At 43.6% G+C, this 16,877-nt stretch overlaps 1 protein-coding gene across 50 annotated transcripts in view; it reads left to right on the forward strand.

Annotated features, from left to right (window-relative positions):
- Window positions 1-16,877, forward strand: part of TRDN (triadin) — a 294,546-nt gene that overhangs the window by 22,562 nt on the left and 255,107 nt on the right. For 49 of the 50 annotated variants that reach the window (XM_048491475.1, XM_048491557.1, XM_048491551.1 and 46 more), the window contains exons 2-3: window positions 2,873-3,079; window positions 16,614-16,667. In XM_048491475.1, the coding sequence (XP_048347432.1) occupies window positions 2,873-3,079; window positions 16,614-16,667 (261 nt within the window). The remainder of the gene's footprint in view (window positions 1-2,872; window positions 3,080-16,613; window positions 16,668-16,877) is intronic. The other variant, XM_048491584.1, reaches the window with a different exon arrangement.

Consider the following 16,877-nt stretch of genomic DNA (forward strand, 5'->3'; position numbering starts at 1 on the left):
TGCCTCCCCCCCCTAAAGATGCATTCCTCTGCCCAAACCACCAAGGCTGCAACAAACTGAGCAGTACAAAACCATGCCCAAAATAGGGAGGGAGGGTGGGTCAGTTTGCTCCAGGCGTTGAAGAAGGCCGAAGCAACTGCGTGTTGCCTAATATGTAGGGAGCGTGCTGCACCCCTAACACTCATGTGCATCACACAATCAGGCGGGGTGTGGCTCAGCCACACAGCCGACCCAGGGCACACATTCTCACTGCTCTGGAGCTCACCATGTGCCCTGCCCCCTGTCACAATTATGGCCCAGTTGATTCTGGGGCCGTTATATACTGTCCATAGAAAGGTTTACCATGATGATCTTGTTCAGCAGGAATGTTGCAAACTTTGCTCCCAAAGATGCACTATGTCTTATTTTCAGGGGATGTCTTATTTTTCCGTTCCACAGCTGCATGCTCTGGTCGACGGGCATGCTTCCAAACAAAAACTTTGCTACGTCTTACTTTCAGGGGATGCGTTATATTTAGCACTTCAGCAAAACCTCTACTACATCTTAATTTCAGGGGATGTCTTATTTTCGGGGAAACAGGGTATCTACTGAGTCATTCTCTCTTCATGCTGATGCTGCTCCTTCTGTCTGGGAAACTGAAAGCAAACAGGGCATCAGAATAATAGTCAGATCAGAATGTTTCTGATTGCTGTGAAATATTGGAAATAACAGCTGGTTTAATTCTATTAATTGTATTAAAGAATATGCTTGGATAATATTCATTATTATCCAGGTACACATCTCTACTGATTGCATGGTCTCACTGTTGCTGACAGACTAAACCCAATTTGAAAAAAAAATCAAAACTTCAGCCAATTGGAACTGTGAAGAGGCTTGCAATGGGGCACTGTTACTACTGGCCAATGCCAGAAATTTTTGAGGAGGTTGCGCCTCACATAAAATATTGCTAAAAAGCTATACGGTTGAGAAAAAGGGCTCTTTTCACAGGATAAAATGTCTTCCCCTATTTTAGCTTACCCTTACTTTGTGGGAGTTTAATTTTAGTAACATGAAATATTAGATAGTGAAATTGGAGACTGCAATTACTCACTTGAGCTGTGTGCAGTGTATGAGGTTCACAACTGCTAAAAAAGAAATTATGCTAAGTAGTTTGAGGTTTAAAATGTACCTCTTATTTAGTCAGTAAACAGGTGGCAGTGACTTGTCTGAAATTGTCATATTGGCTCATCTTACTTTGTTTTTCTTAAGGATTTAGGGGTAGAACCAGAGCCACTGGGAGGACAGTCAGTTGCCTGCTAGTTGGCAGTGTTCTGGTTATGGCAGGACTCCATTGCTACTTTGCCAGGAGCCAACAATACAAGCACAGCCCAACAGAGTGGCAGGGATCAGGAGATTGTTTCAGAGGGCAGCTGTGTTGGTCTGCAGTGAATGAGCTAAATTTAAGTCCAGTAGCATCTTAGACACTAACAAAAGTTTCAAGGTATGGGCTTCCAAGAGTCCAAGCTCCATTTGTCAGAGATCTTGTTATCATCAGAGATATAGCTGTCCAGATTCTGGGGACTGAATGATCAATTTCTCTACTTCTTGCAGGGGCATACCTAGATAAAATGGCACCTGGGGCTACCCTTGGCACCCAGCCAGGGGCTCACCCTGCTGCTGTGCTCCCCCCAGCCCAAAACTCAGCCTGGGTACCGCACCCCTCCAGCTGCACACATACTCATGCTCAACAGGAACCTTAAGAAGGTCATGAAGTTGTAAACATCACACCCATTTCTTCAGACTGGCTGGGCAGGAAAGAGGCTGTGGCACTTTTTTGCTTTGACATGTTAAAGCTACTTGGGACCTGAGCAGGACAAGTCTATCTCTTGCAATGTGTCCACAGCCAGTGAAAAGGCACCTGCATTTTCTTGTCATCTGTTAAGCAAAGTTGCTGGCAGTGTGGGTGGAGGGTTCTTCTGCAGAGTGCTCCAAGTCCTTTTGTGTGCCCACTCAGGTCAAGTGGAGCAGAGTGGCAATCTGCCTACAGCTACTGTGCCTCAGATGGCGTGGGGGGGTTCTGCTCTACCTGAGTCCACCAGTCAGTGACCACTTTTGCTCCAGCTTCTAAGATGCCTCAAGTTCAGCTAAATCAGAGAAAAGGGAAAGTGCTAGCAAAACAGCCGAGCACTTTGCTTCGTAGCCTCTAGTTGTTGTGACCAGGATGGGGGCCAGGCTGGAACCTCTCTTCGGGAAGCCTGAGAAGAGAAGGAGGGCGCCGTTTCCTGAAGGCAGTCACTCCTTGCTTCTGGGGAAGGAGGGGGGAGGGGGCGTGAATGTGGCACCTGGTTCGTCTGCCCCTCTGGCTCCCTAGATATGCCATTGACTTTTTGTAATATAAATATATAAGGAACCAGGAGGGCAGTTAATAGGATTGCCAGTCTCCAGGTGGCACTTGGAAATCTCCCACTATTATAGTTGATTTCTAGACAATAGAGATCAATTTGCCTGGAGAAAATGACTGCTTTGGGGAATGGGCTCTACAGCATTGTATTATGCTGAAGTCCCTCTTTTCCACATTCTTTCCAGACTCCACCCTGAAAATCTCCAGGCAACATTAGCAGTTAAGGAGTTAAGACACTGAAGAAGGAAGTATGAAGCTAGATCTGCAAACCAATCAGTTCACCAGCTCTTGGGGAAAGGCATATCTTCCTGTAGAAGTCAGGAGATTGTGTAGTTGCAGTTTTTGTTACTGTATTTTTATTACTTGTTTTAAACTTTGTTGTAAGCTGTTATGCCTTAAGTTTTCATCAATGCTGCAGTTTTAGAACAGCATTACTTTAATGTTGGCAAGTACAATGGCGAAAACATTTACTTTGTCTCTGTTATTTCTTAGGACCTGTATCTACCACTACAGTGATAGACAGCAAGAATGGAACTGTCCCCATGCCACACATGAAAGTGTCCAAGAAGTCAGTTTCAGAAGACTTTGTGACAACATTCAGCTCGCCAGCAGCATGGCTACTTGTTGTTGCCCTGATCGTTACCTGGTCAGCTGTGGCTATTGTCATGTTTGATTTGGTGGATTACAAAACATTGGCAGGTAAGACTCAAATATGATATGTAACATAAGGCAAGCATTAAGGTATGCCATGGGAAGAAAGCTTGAGTTCCGAAACCAAAACTCAACACCTTCTAGTTGAAGAAATGTTAGTGCACCACATATAAAAGGTGACAGGAGATAAATTTTGCATTTAGCCGGACACGCTGGGAGCAAGCCAAGCTTCAACAGTGCCTTAGGGACTTGCCTCTGATCTGAGGTGACTTGTAGCTGGGCAGATCTGAGAACCAAGGACAAGTATAATCCATGTCTATTCAATTCTGTTGCCCTTGATCTGGAATACCTATTTGGCATGCATGCCAGAGGTTGCCTAGCCCCATGGTAGACACTGTTGGGCGCTTTTCCTGTGAACCAAGAAAAAAACTTGCTATCTCCAAAGTATCTGTTTTGAAATACTATGGTCTTTTCTGCACAGCACAGCCTCTGTGGAGGCAAGGAGACATGCCTCCATGGCCAGAGCGACAACTGCAGTGTTTTTGCTGTCCCTAGGGAGCTGTTTTTGGTCGTGTGGAAACGGCCTGAGTTTTCATTTCTCAGGTCTATTGGTCAAAAGGCAGAAATGTTGCTAAATGGTATTTAGAACTGGACATAATCACTGCACTAGAGTCTAAAACAGGGGTCTCCAAACTTTTTGAGTCTGTGGGCACCTTTGGAATTTGGACACAGGGTGGTAAGCACAGGGGTGGAGCCACACACATGGATGAAATCCAAGGGGGAAAGTGGGGTGATTTTTAATAAAGATATCTTGGGAAAGAGGTGTGAGAGAGACTAAAACCAACATTGTGATGGTGGCCGTAGCTGAAAACAACATTATTTTAATCTTCACAGCCAATCACACAGCTCCACAGAGACAAGGGGACATGCCTTCCCTCTGAGGCATTGACATGGCCACGGGGGCATGTCCCCTCATCTCTGCGGAGCTGCGCAGGGAAGAAAAGGTAAGTTTACTAACAGAATGAAGGCACCTCCATGCGAAGGTGCCTCCGCAGGCTCCGTCAGGTCTAGGATTGCCCACACAGGAGTGTGTGAACGGTCCCGGGGCTCCACCAGCATAATGTATGCTGGTGTGTCGCCGCTTTGCAGGCCCACTTCACAGGCCGGTGCAGAACAGGCCATAGAGAATGGATCCTGAGGAGGGTGGGGTTTGGGGAGGCGAGGGACTTCAATGGTGCATAATACCACAGGGTTTACCTTTCAAAGGAGCCATCTTCCCTAGGTGAATTGATTGCTGTTGCCTGGGGAACCAGTTGTAGTACCAGGAGATCTCCAGACACCACCTGCAGGTTGGCAACCCTAAGCCCCATCCTTTAAAAAAAAAGCATTTGGCAGGCATCTGGAAAAGTGTCAGTGATCTAAACCAAGCTAAAGATTCTTTTTGTACAAACTTAGATAAGGTGTTCTGTTTCTAGTAGCAATATGTGAAGAAGGAGTTTATGGGTTTCCAAAGTAAAATTGTAAGAGTAACAAAAATTAATCTTCTTTTAACATTAGTTTTGGCATCTAATTATACCCAGTGCCACTGAGTTCAATGGACTTAGGAGGGTACAATTCTGCTTAGAATAGTACTGTGTGGCTTGGATCCTAAGTAGCATGTACAGTATATAGTGTACAGTTTCTCATGTTGTAGTTCACGCCACACATGCACTGTGCTAATCCCTAGTCAATTAAAAAAAACAACCAGATGAGTTCCATTAATGGAAAGGATAGTGGTTTTAAAGGGGGTAAAAAGATTTCTTGTTGGGCACCATCAGGCATACCTTTGGAAGTGTGGCCTTGTGCTTCATTGTCCACACATTCAATAAAGCAATTTTACCCTGCTTTCCTCCTGTACTGAGGAAGAAGAGTCTGGATTTATACCCCATCTTTCTCTCCTGAAAGGAGACTCAAGGTGGCTTACAAGCTCCTTTCCCTTCCTCTCCCCACAACAGATACCCTGTGAGGTAAGTGGGACTGAGAGAGCTCTGAAGAACTGTGACTAGCCCAAGGTCACCCAGCAGGAATGTAGGAGTGCAGAAACACATCTGGTTCACCAGATAAGCCTCTGCCATTCAGGTGGAGGACTGGGGAATCAAACCCGGTTCTCCAGATTAGAATCCCTCTGCTCTTAAACACTACACCTCTGCTCTTAACCACTACACCATGCTGCATATTTTATCCTTGCAATTGGTTGCAATTGGTTGGCAACCCATGAAAGGTCTTAACATCACTTCAGCTAGCATAACCAGAAGCGACTTTACAGTGTTGCCTCCATGGTTTTACCATAGAGATTTCAATGACTGCTAGAGCATCATTGCAACACTGTGATGACACTTCTGGTTATGTAACCAGATATTTATTTATTTATTCATGTCATTCATAGTCTGTCTTTATCACTGAGATTCAAGACAGATTATGCAATACAATCAACAGGATGGGCCATCCCAGTAAGCAGTGTAATTGAATTAGAATTTCAGAAATCCAAGAAATTGAAGAAAAAGTTGAAATAAAGCATAAGTATTAACATATGATACACAATGCAGAAATTATACAGTAGGATAATACAAACAGCAGCATTTATCTATGTACAGTGCTACAGTCTACAGCAGCATACTATACACAGTGGAATAGTCCACAAGTGTAACATTATGACATTGGCACGATGGGCATGATCCCTCCCCTTTTACTTACTTTGCTGCTCTGGGCAGCAGCGGGAAGGTGGAGGCTGAGGGCAAGAAGTGTCCTGCAATAACTACTACCAGGGGCGTAACGAGGCAGCCCTGGGCAAACTGTAGCCCTGGGAAAAACCTGAGTTGGATGCCCCCCCCCCCATGGGCGGCCACTCTACCACGACCAAATTTTTTTTGCACCAGGACATTGGTGCCTGCAGGGGGTGAATTTTTAGACATATCAGCACCAAAATTTCAGCATATCATCAGGATACTGTCCTTATGCTACTCCCCACGTCTGGTGAGGTTTGGTTCAAGGAGTCCAAAGTTATGGACTCCCAAAGGGGGTGCCCCATCCCCCATTGTTTCCAATGGGAGCTAATAGGAGATGGGGGCTACAGTTTTGAGGGTCCATAACTTTGGCCCCCCTGAACCAAACTGCACCAAACTTGGGGGGTGCCATCATCTCCAGATGATACCCTGAAATTCTGGTGCCAATACATCCAAAAATGCACCCCCTGCAGGAACATCCTAGAAATTTGCCCAAGAATCTTTGTTCTGCATTGAGTTTACTGCATTGCTGTCAATGGGAGTTGCAGGCTGTGGGGGGCACATTTCTGAAGGCACAGTCTCAAAACTTTCAGGGTCTCATCAGGAGACTGCCCTAATGATATCCCCCAAGTTTGGTGCAGTTTGGTTCAGGGGGGCCAAAGTTATGGACCCTCAAAACTGTAGCCCCCATCTCCTATTAGCTCCCATTGGAAACAATGGGGGATAGGGGCACCCCCTTTGGGAGTCCATAACTTTGAACTCCCTGAACCAAACCTCACCAAACATGGGGGGTAGCATAAGGACAGTCTTCTGATGATACGCTGAAATTTTGGTGCCGCTAGCCTAAAAACTGCGCCCCCTGCAGGCCAAAAATGGAAAACCACTAAAATACCCCAAAACGAACCCAGCATTTTGATGCCCCCCACAAGGTGATGCCCTGGGCAGCTGCCCTCCTTGCCCAATGGGCATTACGCCAGTGACTACTACTTACCTTACACAAGGAATGTAGCCAAAATGCATATAGTTTAACATGAAAGTATTATTTCATACTTGATAGCAATATAATGAAAGAAGGAAGTGTGAAAAAAGTTAAGTAAATCTAATGCTTTATACTGTGATCACCTACTAGATCAGGCTTTAGTATTTGTTGCACTGAAATGCCAATAGCAGCATGCAGATATGCCTTGCATATATGAAGTTCAGTAAATCTGAGAATACTCACTGTCCACTGATAGTGGAATTGTATTAAATATAGTAAAAATTCCATATAGTTTGTGAGACAAATGTTAATTAAAGCAGACAAAAGGGAGCTGGTTTGATTTAGGTCTGGTGGGCCACAAAGAAAGCCAAATGTAGCCCATTGTTATTTATTATGCTCTGCTGAATAGCTGAAAACACTGTTTTCCTCTCAGGCAAGTAGTAAAAACAGATGGGCCAGCATATTCAGAAATGCGGCATTTGGCCTGATGATAAATTAAGCAATTATTGTTTGCTGTTAGTCAGTTAAACTAGAATTTCTTGTAGTGAATGGTATATTTATTTATTTTATTTGTGTTATTTATAGTCCACTTTTCTCACTTGGACTCAAGACAGATTACACAGAGTGAGTCAATACAATCAAAAGGATGGGACAATCAATAAACAATAAAGAATCATAGAGTTGAAAGAGATCACAAGGGCATCCAGTCCAACCCCTGGCATGCAGAAACACACAAAACACTCCATTCAGCCTCTGCTAAAAATCTCCAGGAAGGAGAGTCTACCACACTCTAAGGCAGTGTATTCCACTGTCAAACAGCTCTAACCCTCAGGATGTTCTTCCTAATGTTTAGGTGGAATCACTTTTCTCACAGTTTGAATCCATTACTCCTTGTGCTAGTCTCTGGAACAGAAAACAAGCTTGCTTCCTCTTCAATATGACATCCCTTCAAATATTTAAACATGGTTATCATGTCACCCATTAACCTTCTCTTCTTCAGGCTAAACATATTGGGTTCTTGGACAGTTTGCTCTGTTTTTTCTATAACATGTGGACGATTATGTCCAGCACTTGATGAATTCCTGCCTTCAAGAATACTGTCTTCCCACAAAAAAGCTCAGTTTAAAGCCTTCCAGACCAGGTTTGTGATCCTCTTAGCAAAAATCTTTCTGCCAATAGCTGTGAGGTGCAACCCATCCCTTGGCAGACATCTATCTTCATGAAACCACAGACTATGGTCCAAGAAGTCAAACATTCTCAACAGAACCATCTGTGAAACCAGCTGTTTATCTCCAATATTCTTCTCACCTTCCATGGATTATGTCCTTCAACTGGGAGTACTGACAAAATGACAAAATGAGATCCAGATCTTTCAACTTCTTACCCTACCTCATAACCCCTTGTGACATCCTAAAAGCTATGTCTTGCAGTGTCTTTGATTCCCATCTGGACCAAAAGGAAGGCATAATGGTCAGTGGGCCTGATAAGTTTTGTCAGCCTCTCTATTAATTTTAAAAAGTTCTTATGACATATACTGTCTACTTTCTTATAAGTAGACATATACTGTCTACTTTCTCTTTTATACCGCCCTGCCCCTCGGGGACAGGGCGGTATAAAAATCGAAATAATAAATAAATAAAATAAATAAATAAAGACTAGGAATGATGTAAGCCCTATAAAAATATTCATCAAAGTATCATATTCTCTTGATGTAGGCACAAATGCTGTACTAAAATGTGTTGAGTACTCTCTGTAATGAAGATTTTTAATATATTTCAGATCTGACAAAATCAGTGTAAAAGTATTCACATACAATAGCCTGTTATTAGACAGATCATTTTAAACCTGTCTGCATTTTTAAAATCCATGTGCATCAATCTGCCCATGTTTGTAAATATTTTAATTGCACTCAGTATATTGCTATCTTCACATATAAATGGAAAACATCAATTATTAAACAAATCTTTGCAATTCATCTAAAACAGTTACGATATGACTCTCATAATTATTTCACAAATGCAGAACTGAACTGAAGACTAAAGTTTAACCCACAGTACTGTCATAAAGAGCAGGAAACAAAGTGAAAAGGTAATTTGTGCAGACCAATCTTTTAGCCACTTCTATGCTGCACAATGATAACTAATTAGAGATGAACTTTTTTGAAATTTGATTTGCATGGTCAATAAGGGGAAACCTATCATCAAACTGCTAAGCAAATAACAGCAGAATTGCTATTGTTTCTTTGCTTTTCTCCCAAGTTCTGGAAAACAAGAAAGCTCAGAGGGAAAAATATAAAATTTCTTAAAGGCTTCAAAGGTCCATTTTTTTAGTGCTTAGGAGAACTGTGCAGTCTCTGATTCAGCCCTTGGGGATCACCACAGACATCTGCAAGTATTAGGAGCAGGAAACCTCTTGGCTGAGGCTAAAGCATAGGTCAAACCAGATGTGATGCTGAAAAATCCATGTAGATTGGGGCAGACCAGAGGGGAATAACTACTGCCATACTATTTTCCCTTGCTTTTAACTACTATTTGCCTTATTGGGGAGAATATTCAGCTTGCTATTTTATTAATATCATCACTGGGCAAAATTGCCCAGTGATACCTAGAGATATCCCAGAAGTATAACTGATCTCCAGACTACAGAGATCAGTTCTCCCAGAAAAAAATGGCTGTTTGAGAGGATAGAATCCATGGTGTTACTCCCCAATGAGGTGCATTCCCACCCCAAACTCTACACTTCCAAGGCTCCACCTCCAAATTTCCAGAATTTCCCAATCCTAGCACTGAAGATACTTCTGAGGTGAAGAAAATAATATGAGCAGGGGACTGTTAAAATCCCCCAGTCCTAATTTGAACTAGGGTAGGGGTTCCCAGACTTTTTGAGCAGTGGTGGGATTCAAACTATTTAACAACCGGTTCTGGTGGTTGGATTCAAATAATTGAACAACTGGTTGTTTACAAGCACCATTTTAACAACCGGTTCTGCCGAAGTGGTGCAAACCTGCTGAATCCCACCACTGTTTTTGAGCCTGAGGACACTTTTGGAATTCTTATACATTGTAATGGGCACAGACATAAAATGCCTGCTGCAGGAGGTGCAGCCATCCACAAAATGGCTGCTACAGATTTCTTTCGGTCAAAAAGTGAATATCCTTGTGCTGTGCTGTCAAGCTACTGTCAAAGCAATGTTTTAAAAAGTCCATAAAGCCAATCAAATCTCCAGTGCTCAATCGGAACCATTGCTGGGCAAAAGCTCCACCTGGCCAAACCCACTTTCTAAAAACACCAGGCAGGCACCAGGAGAGATGTCAGAGCGTGCCATCACACCCACAGGCACATGTTGGGGACCTCTGTTCTAGGTGTACCCACAGTTCTTGTACAGAAAGGGAAAATACATTTTCCAAGGCCTTGTCTGGATTGGCTTTTAATCATAACCACTTCAGCTGAAGCTTGTTTTTTATATGTTCTGTTTAAGCCCTCAAGTCTCCAGCTCAGGTGACTGCAGGTGAGGTTTGGGACAAAGCCAAACTGTTACTAGTCACATGGGTTATGACTATCTTGCATCCAAGGATTTCTGAATGGGTTCTGCTTAGCATTAGCGTATTGATGTTAGGGAACTTCTGTAAACTTAATCAGAGAAGCCTAGGTGTTCCACAGCTCCCCTTGACCTCCAGGCTCCAAAGCATTAAAAATCAATCTTTGAAGGGTTTTGTATAGCTGTCAGTTACAGCCAGGACTTAAAGGCTTAAATGAAAAATGTTTTGAGGGAGCACTTGAAACTAAACTGAAAAACAGTTGCTTTCCGTGCCTCCAAAGATCTATCACAGGACCATTGTTAAAAATTTCCTCTGCCTGCCCAATTTTTTTCCCATGTAACTCTTAAGGAAACATACAGTTAAAACATGCCACACAGAACAAGAGAGATTGTATGAAACTGCCTTTTACTGACTAGGAAATTCCCTTGTTCATTTAATTTCAAGTGAAGCACATTGAGTGAGAAAAAAATGGATTCCTAAAGAGGCTTGCCTTTGAAGCCATGAATTCAGTCTAAGCCGAGTACCACTATACATGCTGCCATGTTCTCTAAGGAAAGCAAAATAAAGCAGGTGAGACCCAGACAGAGGCATAGCTGGGCCAGAGTGCACCCGGTGCACACTCTGGCTTTTTCATGCCACCCCCCCCCCCCGTGGCATCCCCTTGTGGCACCCACCACCACCACCACCACCACCACCATTTTCTTTAGGAAACTGAGCAGGCTGGAGGCCTGTTCTGGTGGGAACTATATTTCCCAGGGAATCCTGGGAAATGTAGTTCCCACACAGGCAGGCCTGTTCTCCAGCCTGCTCATTTTCCTAAAGTAAGTGTATGTGGGGGCGCCTCAGGGGGGGCGCTGTGGGGGGGAAATCACACCCACCACGCCCACCATGCCCACGCCCACGCCCACCACCACCACCACCACCACCACCACCACTTACTTTAGGAAACCGAGCAGGCTGGAGGCCTGTTCTGGTGGGAATTACATTTCCCAGGTATCCTGGGAAATGTAGTTCCCACACAGGCAGGCCTGTTCTCCAGCCTGTTCAGTTTCCTAAAATAAGTGTGTGGGGGGGTGCCTCAGGGGGACGCTGTGGGGGGAAATCACGCCCACCATCCACGGCGCCCCCCCACTTACTTTAGGAAACCAAGCAGGCTGGAGAACAGGCCTGCCTGTGTGGGAACTACATTTCCCATGAGGCCCTGGGAAATGTAGTTCCCACCAGAACAGGAAGGCCTGTTCTCTAGCCTGCTCAGTTTCCTAAAGTAACTGTGGGGGGGGGGCGCTGCAGGGGGAGTGCCATAAGGGGGGGAAATCACACCCACCCGCCCCCTGCAGCGCCCCCCCACACTTACTTTAGGAAACCAAGCAGGCTGGAGAACAGGCCTTCCTGTTCTGGTGGGAAATACATTTCCCAGGGTCTCCTGGGAAATGTAGTTCCCACACAGGCAAGACTGTTCTCCGGCTTGCTCGGTTTCCTAAAGTAAGTGGGGGGGGCACCGTGGGTGGGCAGGTGAGCGGGGGGCATGGGGAAAGGGGAGGGGCTGGGGGAAATTTTGTGCCCCCCATGTGACCCAAATCCATGCGCTCGATGTGTGGTGCACCCCCGCCCCCTGGTGGCTTCACCACTGGACCCAGAGCAACTTGAGCTCAGGGAATTTTGAATACTTACTCCACTCACCCCAGCAGCCCTGGACTTTTGATACTAGCAAAACAGAAATTACAGATTTGTCCATAACTCCATAAACAATAACAATACTATGATATGAAAAGAAACACAGCACGCTTAAATCATCATGCATCTTAACTGTTTATAATTAACTGTTTATGATTCACTGGCTATGATAAATTCATCTTTTGAGGTTCTGAGGGGATATATAAAACCTTTCACCCCATTCTGATTATTGAGGATTAATTTTACCTAAATCGGGTACCTTACATATAAAAGATACTTTGCATGTGCATTGTAGCAGCTCATCTTATAATTTTCAGTAATACCTTTCTTTTTTATCACTGCTGAAATCCCATAATGTCATCCTTGTCATCATCATAACAATTCAATCCTAAACACACTTTAATGGAAGTAAGCCCCATTGAATAAATCTGAGCATGATTTTGAGTAGTTCTGCTTGAGGCTGCTAAGAGATCCAAGATCCCGTTTTTAAAATTATTGGTAAAGGACAATATAAGCTGAAGATAATTTTGAGTTGGGGAAATGTGGCTGGTGACTTTTAGTATAAAAGATAATTTTGGCTTTCACTTTTGGCCAAAACTGCAGTTTTCACAGCAGCAGTGTTGGAAAGCTACAGAGAAAGAATTAGATTAATCCAGTTTGGATGTAATAAGCATGAGAACTAGTTTTCAAATCCACACAGGGTTTAAGAAGATGTAATGTTGCCTAATCCTCACAACAATTCTTAAAAGATACAAAAACTTTTTGCCACCACTGAATGTGCTTAACAAAGAAAATCCAAGCAAACTCACAATTTTCTTACAGCTCATTACTCTAGAAGAGTAATTTTGGATTTTATCAGGTAGGGCTAAATACTGTATTACATTTTGATTTTGCTTGAATTACCCCTGGTCACCTTCAGAAGGCTTCTAGCATTAAAGAGTTTGCAAATCATTTTTTAAAAATTAAATAGCCTAATGGAAAGCAACTTTTAAAAATTGCTGTTTTCATTTCTGCAAAAGAAGAAGAAGAAGAGTTGGATTTATATCCCCTCTTTCTGTCCTATAGGAGACTCAAAGGGGCTTACAATCTCCTTTCCCTTCCCGCTTCACAACAAACACCCTGTGAGGTGGGTGGGGCTGAGAGAGCTCAGAAGAGCTGTGACTAGCCCAAGGTCACCCAGCTGGTGTGTGTTGGAGTGTATAGACTAATCTGAATTCCCCAGATAAGCCTCCACAGCTCAGGCAGCAGAGCGGGGAATCAAAGCTGGTTCTTCCAGATTAGAGTACACTTGCTCTTAACCACTACCCCACTGCTGCTCCCTCATTGACTCAGCATAAGGTTGCCAATTCCAGGTTGGGCAATACCTAGAGATTTGGGGTGGAGCCTAAGGAGGGCAGGTTTTGGAGAAAAAAGGGACTTCAGTGGGATATAATGCCATCGAGTCCACCTTCCAAAATGGTCGTTTTCTCCAGATGAACTGATCTGTCACCCGGAGATAAATTGTAATAGTGGGAGATTTCCAGCCAGAACATAGGAGTTAGTAACCCCATCTCAGCACCCCCTCACCCCCCCCATGTTGATACAAAAACAAAATATGGATTCAACTAGTTTTTAATTAAATGACTGATGCTGCATCACTGTTTCTTCCAAAAAAACCCCACACCATGACAATTTTGAGGGTATGCTCTACTAGGCATTCATCTGGTTTGCTTTTGGGGCAGATCCACCTTGACTCCAAACTCTGCTGATACTTTTACTGGCCTTGCTTATCATTGCCTGCTCAGCTGTATGCGCAGAAAGATGCTAAACTTCATCCCTCTTCCTTGATATGCTGCAAGCCTCCTTCCAGGGATGCTCTTTCATACAACATTCAGCCACAAGGCATGAAGTGGCCTGTTTTGCACACTATCACTCCAGAGTGTCAAGGTGATTGCCAATTAACCCTACCTATTCTGAGCAACCGACTCTGTTCCTTCAAACTCATTGTAGCAGTTTTATAACTAGGCCTATCTAATTAACCCTAACTCTGCCCCCAGAGACAACACAGAGCAGGCAAAAAAAGGGGGGGGGGACTTTACACTTAGTCAATTTGGCAATCCCCTCCCTACTCTGCTTGGCTCGACTGCAGCAATCAGCTAATTTCACACTGGCCATATGAAGAATGGGTGGATCAGTCACAGCAAAATGCTGAAAGTGTAAGGTACAGCTGAGTAAAGTTGCCTGCTGCACTCTCACGATTGGTTGACCACACTTCTGTAAACCAATTACACCCTGTGCTTCATTTGAAGTTAATTGGGTCAAAGCAAATTGATCCACAGTAAGATGTGCTATGAATGTCTCTTTTGGCAATTCTGAATGTCACACAAAAATACTGCTTGTTATAGATGAGTAAGGCATCCAGGAGTCAAAAGTTATCTTTCAGGTCTGTGGAATATCTCAGTCCTAATAATAGTTAAACTAATTTTATAATGATTTGTCCAGTTTTCAGGCAGTGCAGAGAAGCGGGGTAGCCAAGCAAAATGTACCAGTGAACTGCACTACCTGGTTCTCTGGGCTCTCAAAGGTGTGCCTGTAAGTCAGGTCCGTCTCTGCATATATATGTATACAGTCTGAGTCTAAGAATGGCAACAGCGCAAAATGTTTCAGAATTTGGAACCCCACCATGGGCCACCACATCCTGGTATTTAAAAACAGCAAATACATAGTTTTAGGGATGGAGTTTGACACTTAAAAAAAAACAGTTTTCAGGATCTGAAATTTAAGGTTTTGAAGTACAATATCCATGACAAATCGTGAAACAAATGGGAATTTTGTGGTGTGACTATCAAATTCAGTTACAAATGTAGCAGTTCAGATTTGTTCAATCTCTAATATAGTACAAATGAGTCAAATGACCCGATGCAACAAATGTTCTTCGAGGGTTTTTTTTTAAAAAAAACATTTTATTGGAGGTTGTCACAAAGTAGCTCTCTCTACATATTCCTCAAAATGACTGTATCTCATTCATACTTGAATCAGTCATCCTTGGGGAGTCAAGCTGCCAAACTACTTCACCCTCTATTTGCAGTCGGGCTGTTTCTGCACAGCCGGCGGCAGCGGTGTCCCACTGGCTTAAATTAAGTCGGTGGGGCGTCAGGACTGCTCGCATGGCCCTGCACGGGCAGCCCCGACAACACTGCTGCCCGCAGGGGCGGCTCCACATGGAGCCGCCCAGGGTGTGGTGCAAGGGACTTACCTTGCTGTCCTGTTCAGCTCCAGACAGCTGCACAGACATGCCCTCACTGTCCTCCAACCCCCGTGGGTCAGAAGGCAGTGTGGGCATGTCTTTCAAGCCGTCCGGAGCTGAACAGGACCGCAAGGTAAGTGCCTTGCACACACCGAAGGGGCTGAAAGCAGCACCCTCACGCCGGTGCTGTTCGCACAGCGCTGGCCCGAAGGCGCCGCTTTGCAAAAACCTCACTGGTTTAGCGAGGTTTAAAGCGCGCCTTCGCGCCACTCCGGCAGGGCCAGGACGGCACTGCTGTGATGCAGCAGCGCCTCCTATGCAAACAGCATCCTAGGGCGTTTTTTCCATCCCTAGGACACTGTTATTTGGCCATGCGGAAATGGCCTTGGATTAAGATGTAGCATTTTATATCATAAGAAATTTGAATTAAGTGCATGATACAAAAAGAAGGATTTGTTGTTTATGAATTTAGTAGTTCTTGTAACAAGGCTTTTGAATGTGATTTAAGGTTGCCAGATCTCTGTCGTCTGGAGATGAGCTGTGACTCCAGGAGATCCCCAGGTCCTGCCTGGAGTTTTGCATTCCTCATGTCTTATCAGATGTAATGCCAAATGGTTTAATACATGTGAACATTTCCTTAGAATTGAAATAGGTAAAATTGGTAAAGGTTGCCCCCTGTGGAAGCACTGGGTCATTGCTGACACATGGACGTCTCATCATGACGTTTATGAGGTAGTTTGACATTGTCTTCTCTGTCTACACTTTATGCTTAGCAAGCATTTTACCAACCTCAGAAGGATGAAAGATTTGGCTGACTGAGAAATATAAACTTAAAAAACTCACCCTGACCTAACCTGACTCAAATTTCTATTTTGTTTCAGCTATTTATCAATATACCCCAGAAAACTGGCCTAGAATATGACATGCACAAAGTGTTCCTAGCAAAGTACTCATTAGCTAAATCTAGTTCTGTTACATCTAAAGCTAGCTTTGAATCTGAATAGACCTTTGAACCTAAATAAAAGCTATTGTACAGAGCAGAGAACAGGACCAAGAACATCTTTAGAAATGCCTAATATTTTGTAAAGTACAGTTTAACTTTGTCCATTGCAATTGAAGTGGATGTATGCTAGCTTTTTGTAATATGTGAAACAGCCCTTATGTCTGGCATCACAAACTAGAGATTCATTCATAAAAAGAAGTTACCGTTGCAATGAAATATATTGGAAGGGGAAAAAAGCCTTAGTGGTTTGGGGAAAGATTGTAACTGTAACATTCAATAGGAAAATGCCATGAGCCTGTAGGAATGTAGGGAATGGGTCAAGAGAATGGCAGGTATAAAAAATATCCAGCTTAACCTTTCATCTTCCTACTCTTACTTCCTGTGTCTTTTGTTCCCATAGGAATACATCAACTTGATATTGACACAGATAAGGGGAAAGCAGAGATCCCTAGAGGCAAGAAACCCATTTTATTTTGTTCACACTTCATACATATCTGGCATGCTTTAAAGATTGCTTTAAAAAGAATAACTTTCAGGGAGCATTAAAAAACCAGAGAAAATATATTCACCATCAACGTTTTCAATAACTTCACATAATAAACAAAATTAATCCAGTTCAAAACCAGTTAAAGCAAAGCATGACGTTAATGTTGGTCCTGTCTGC

Source organism: Sphaerodactylus townsendi, linkage group LG01, assembly GCF_021028975.2.
Source record: "Sphaerodactylus townsendi isolate TG3544 linkage group LG01, MPM_Stown_v2.3, whole genome shotgun sequence".
Taxonomy (NCBI): Eukaryota; Metazoa; Chordata; class Lepidosauria; order Squamata; family Sphaerodactylidae; genus Sphaerodactylus; species Sphaerodactylus townsendi.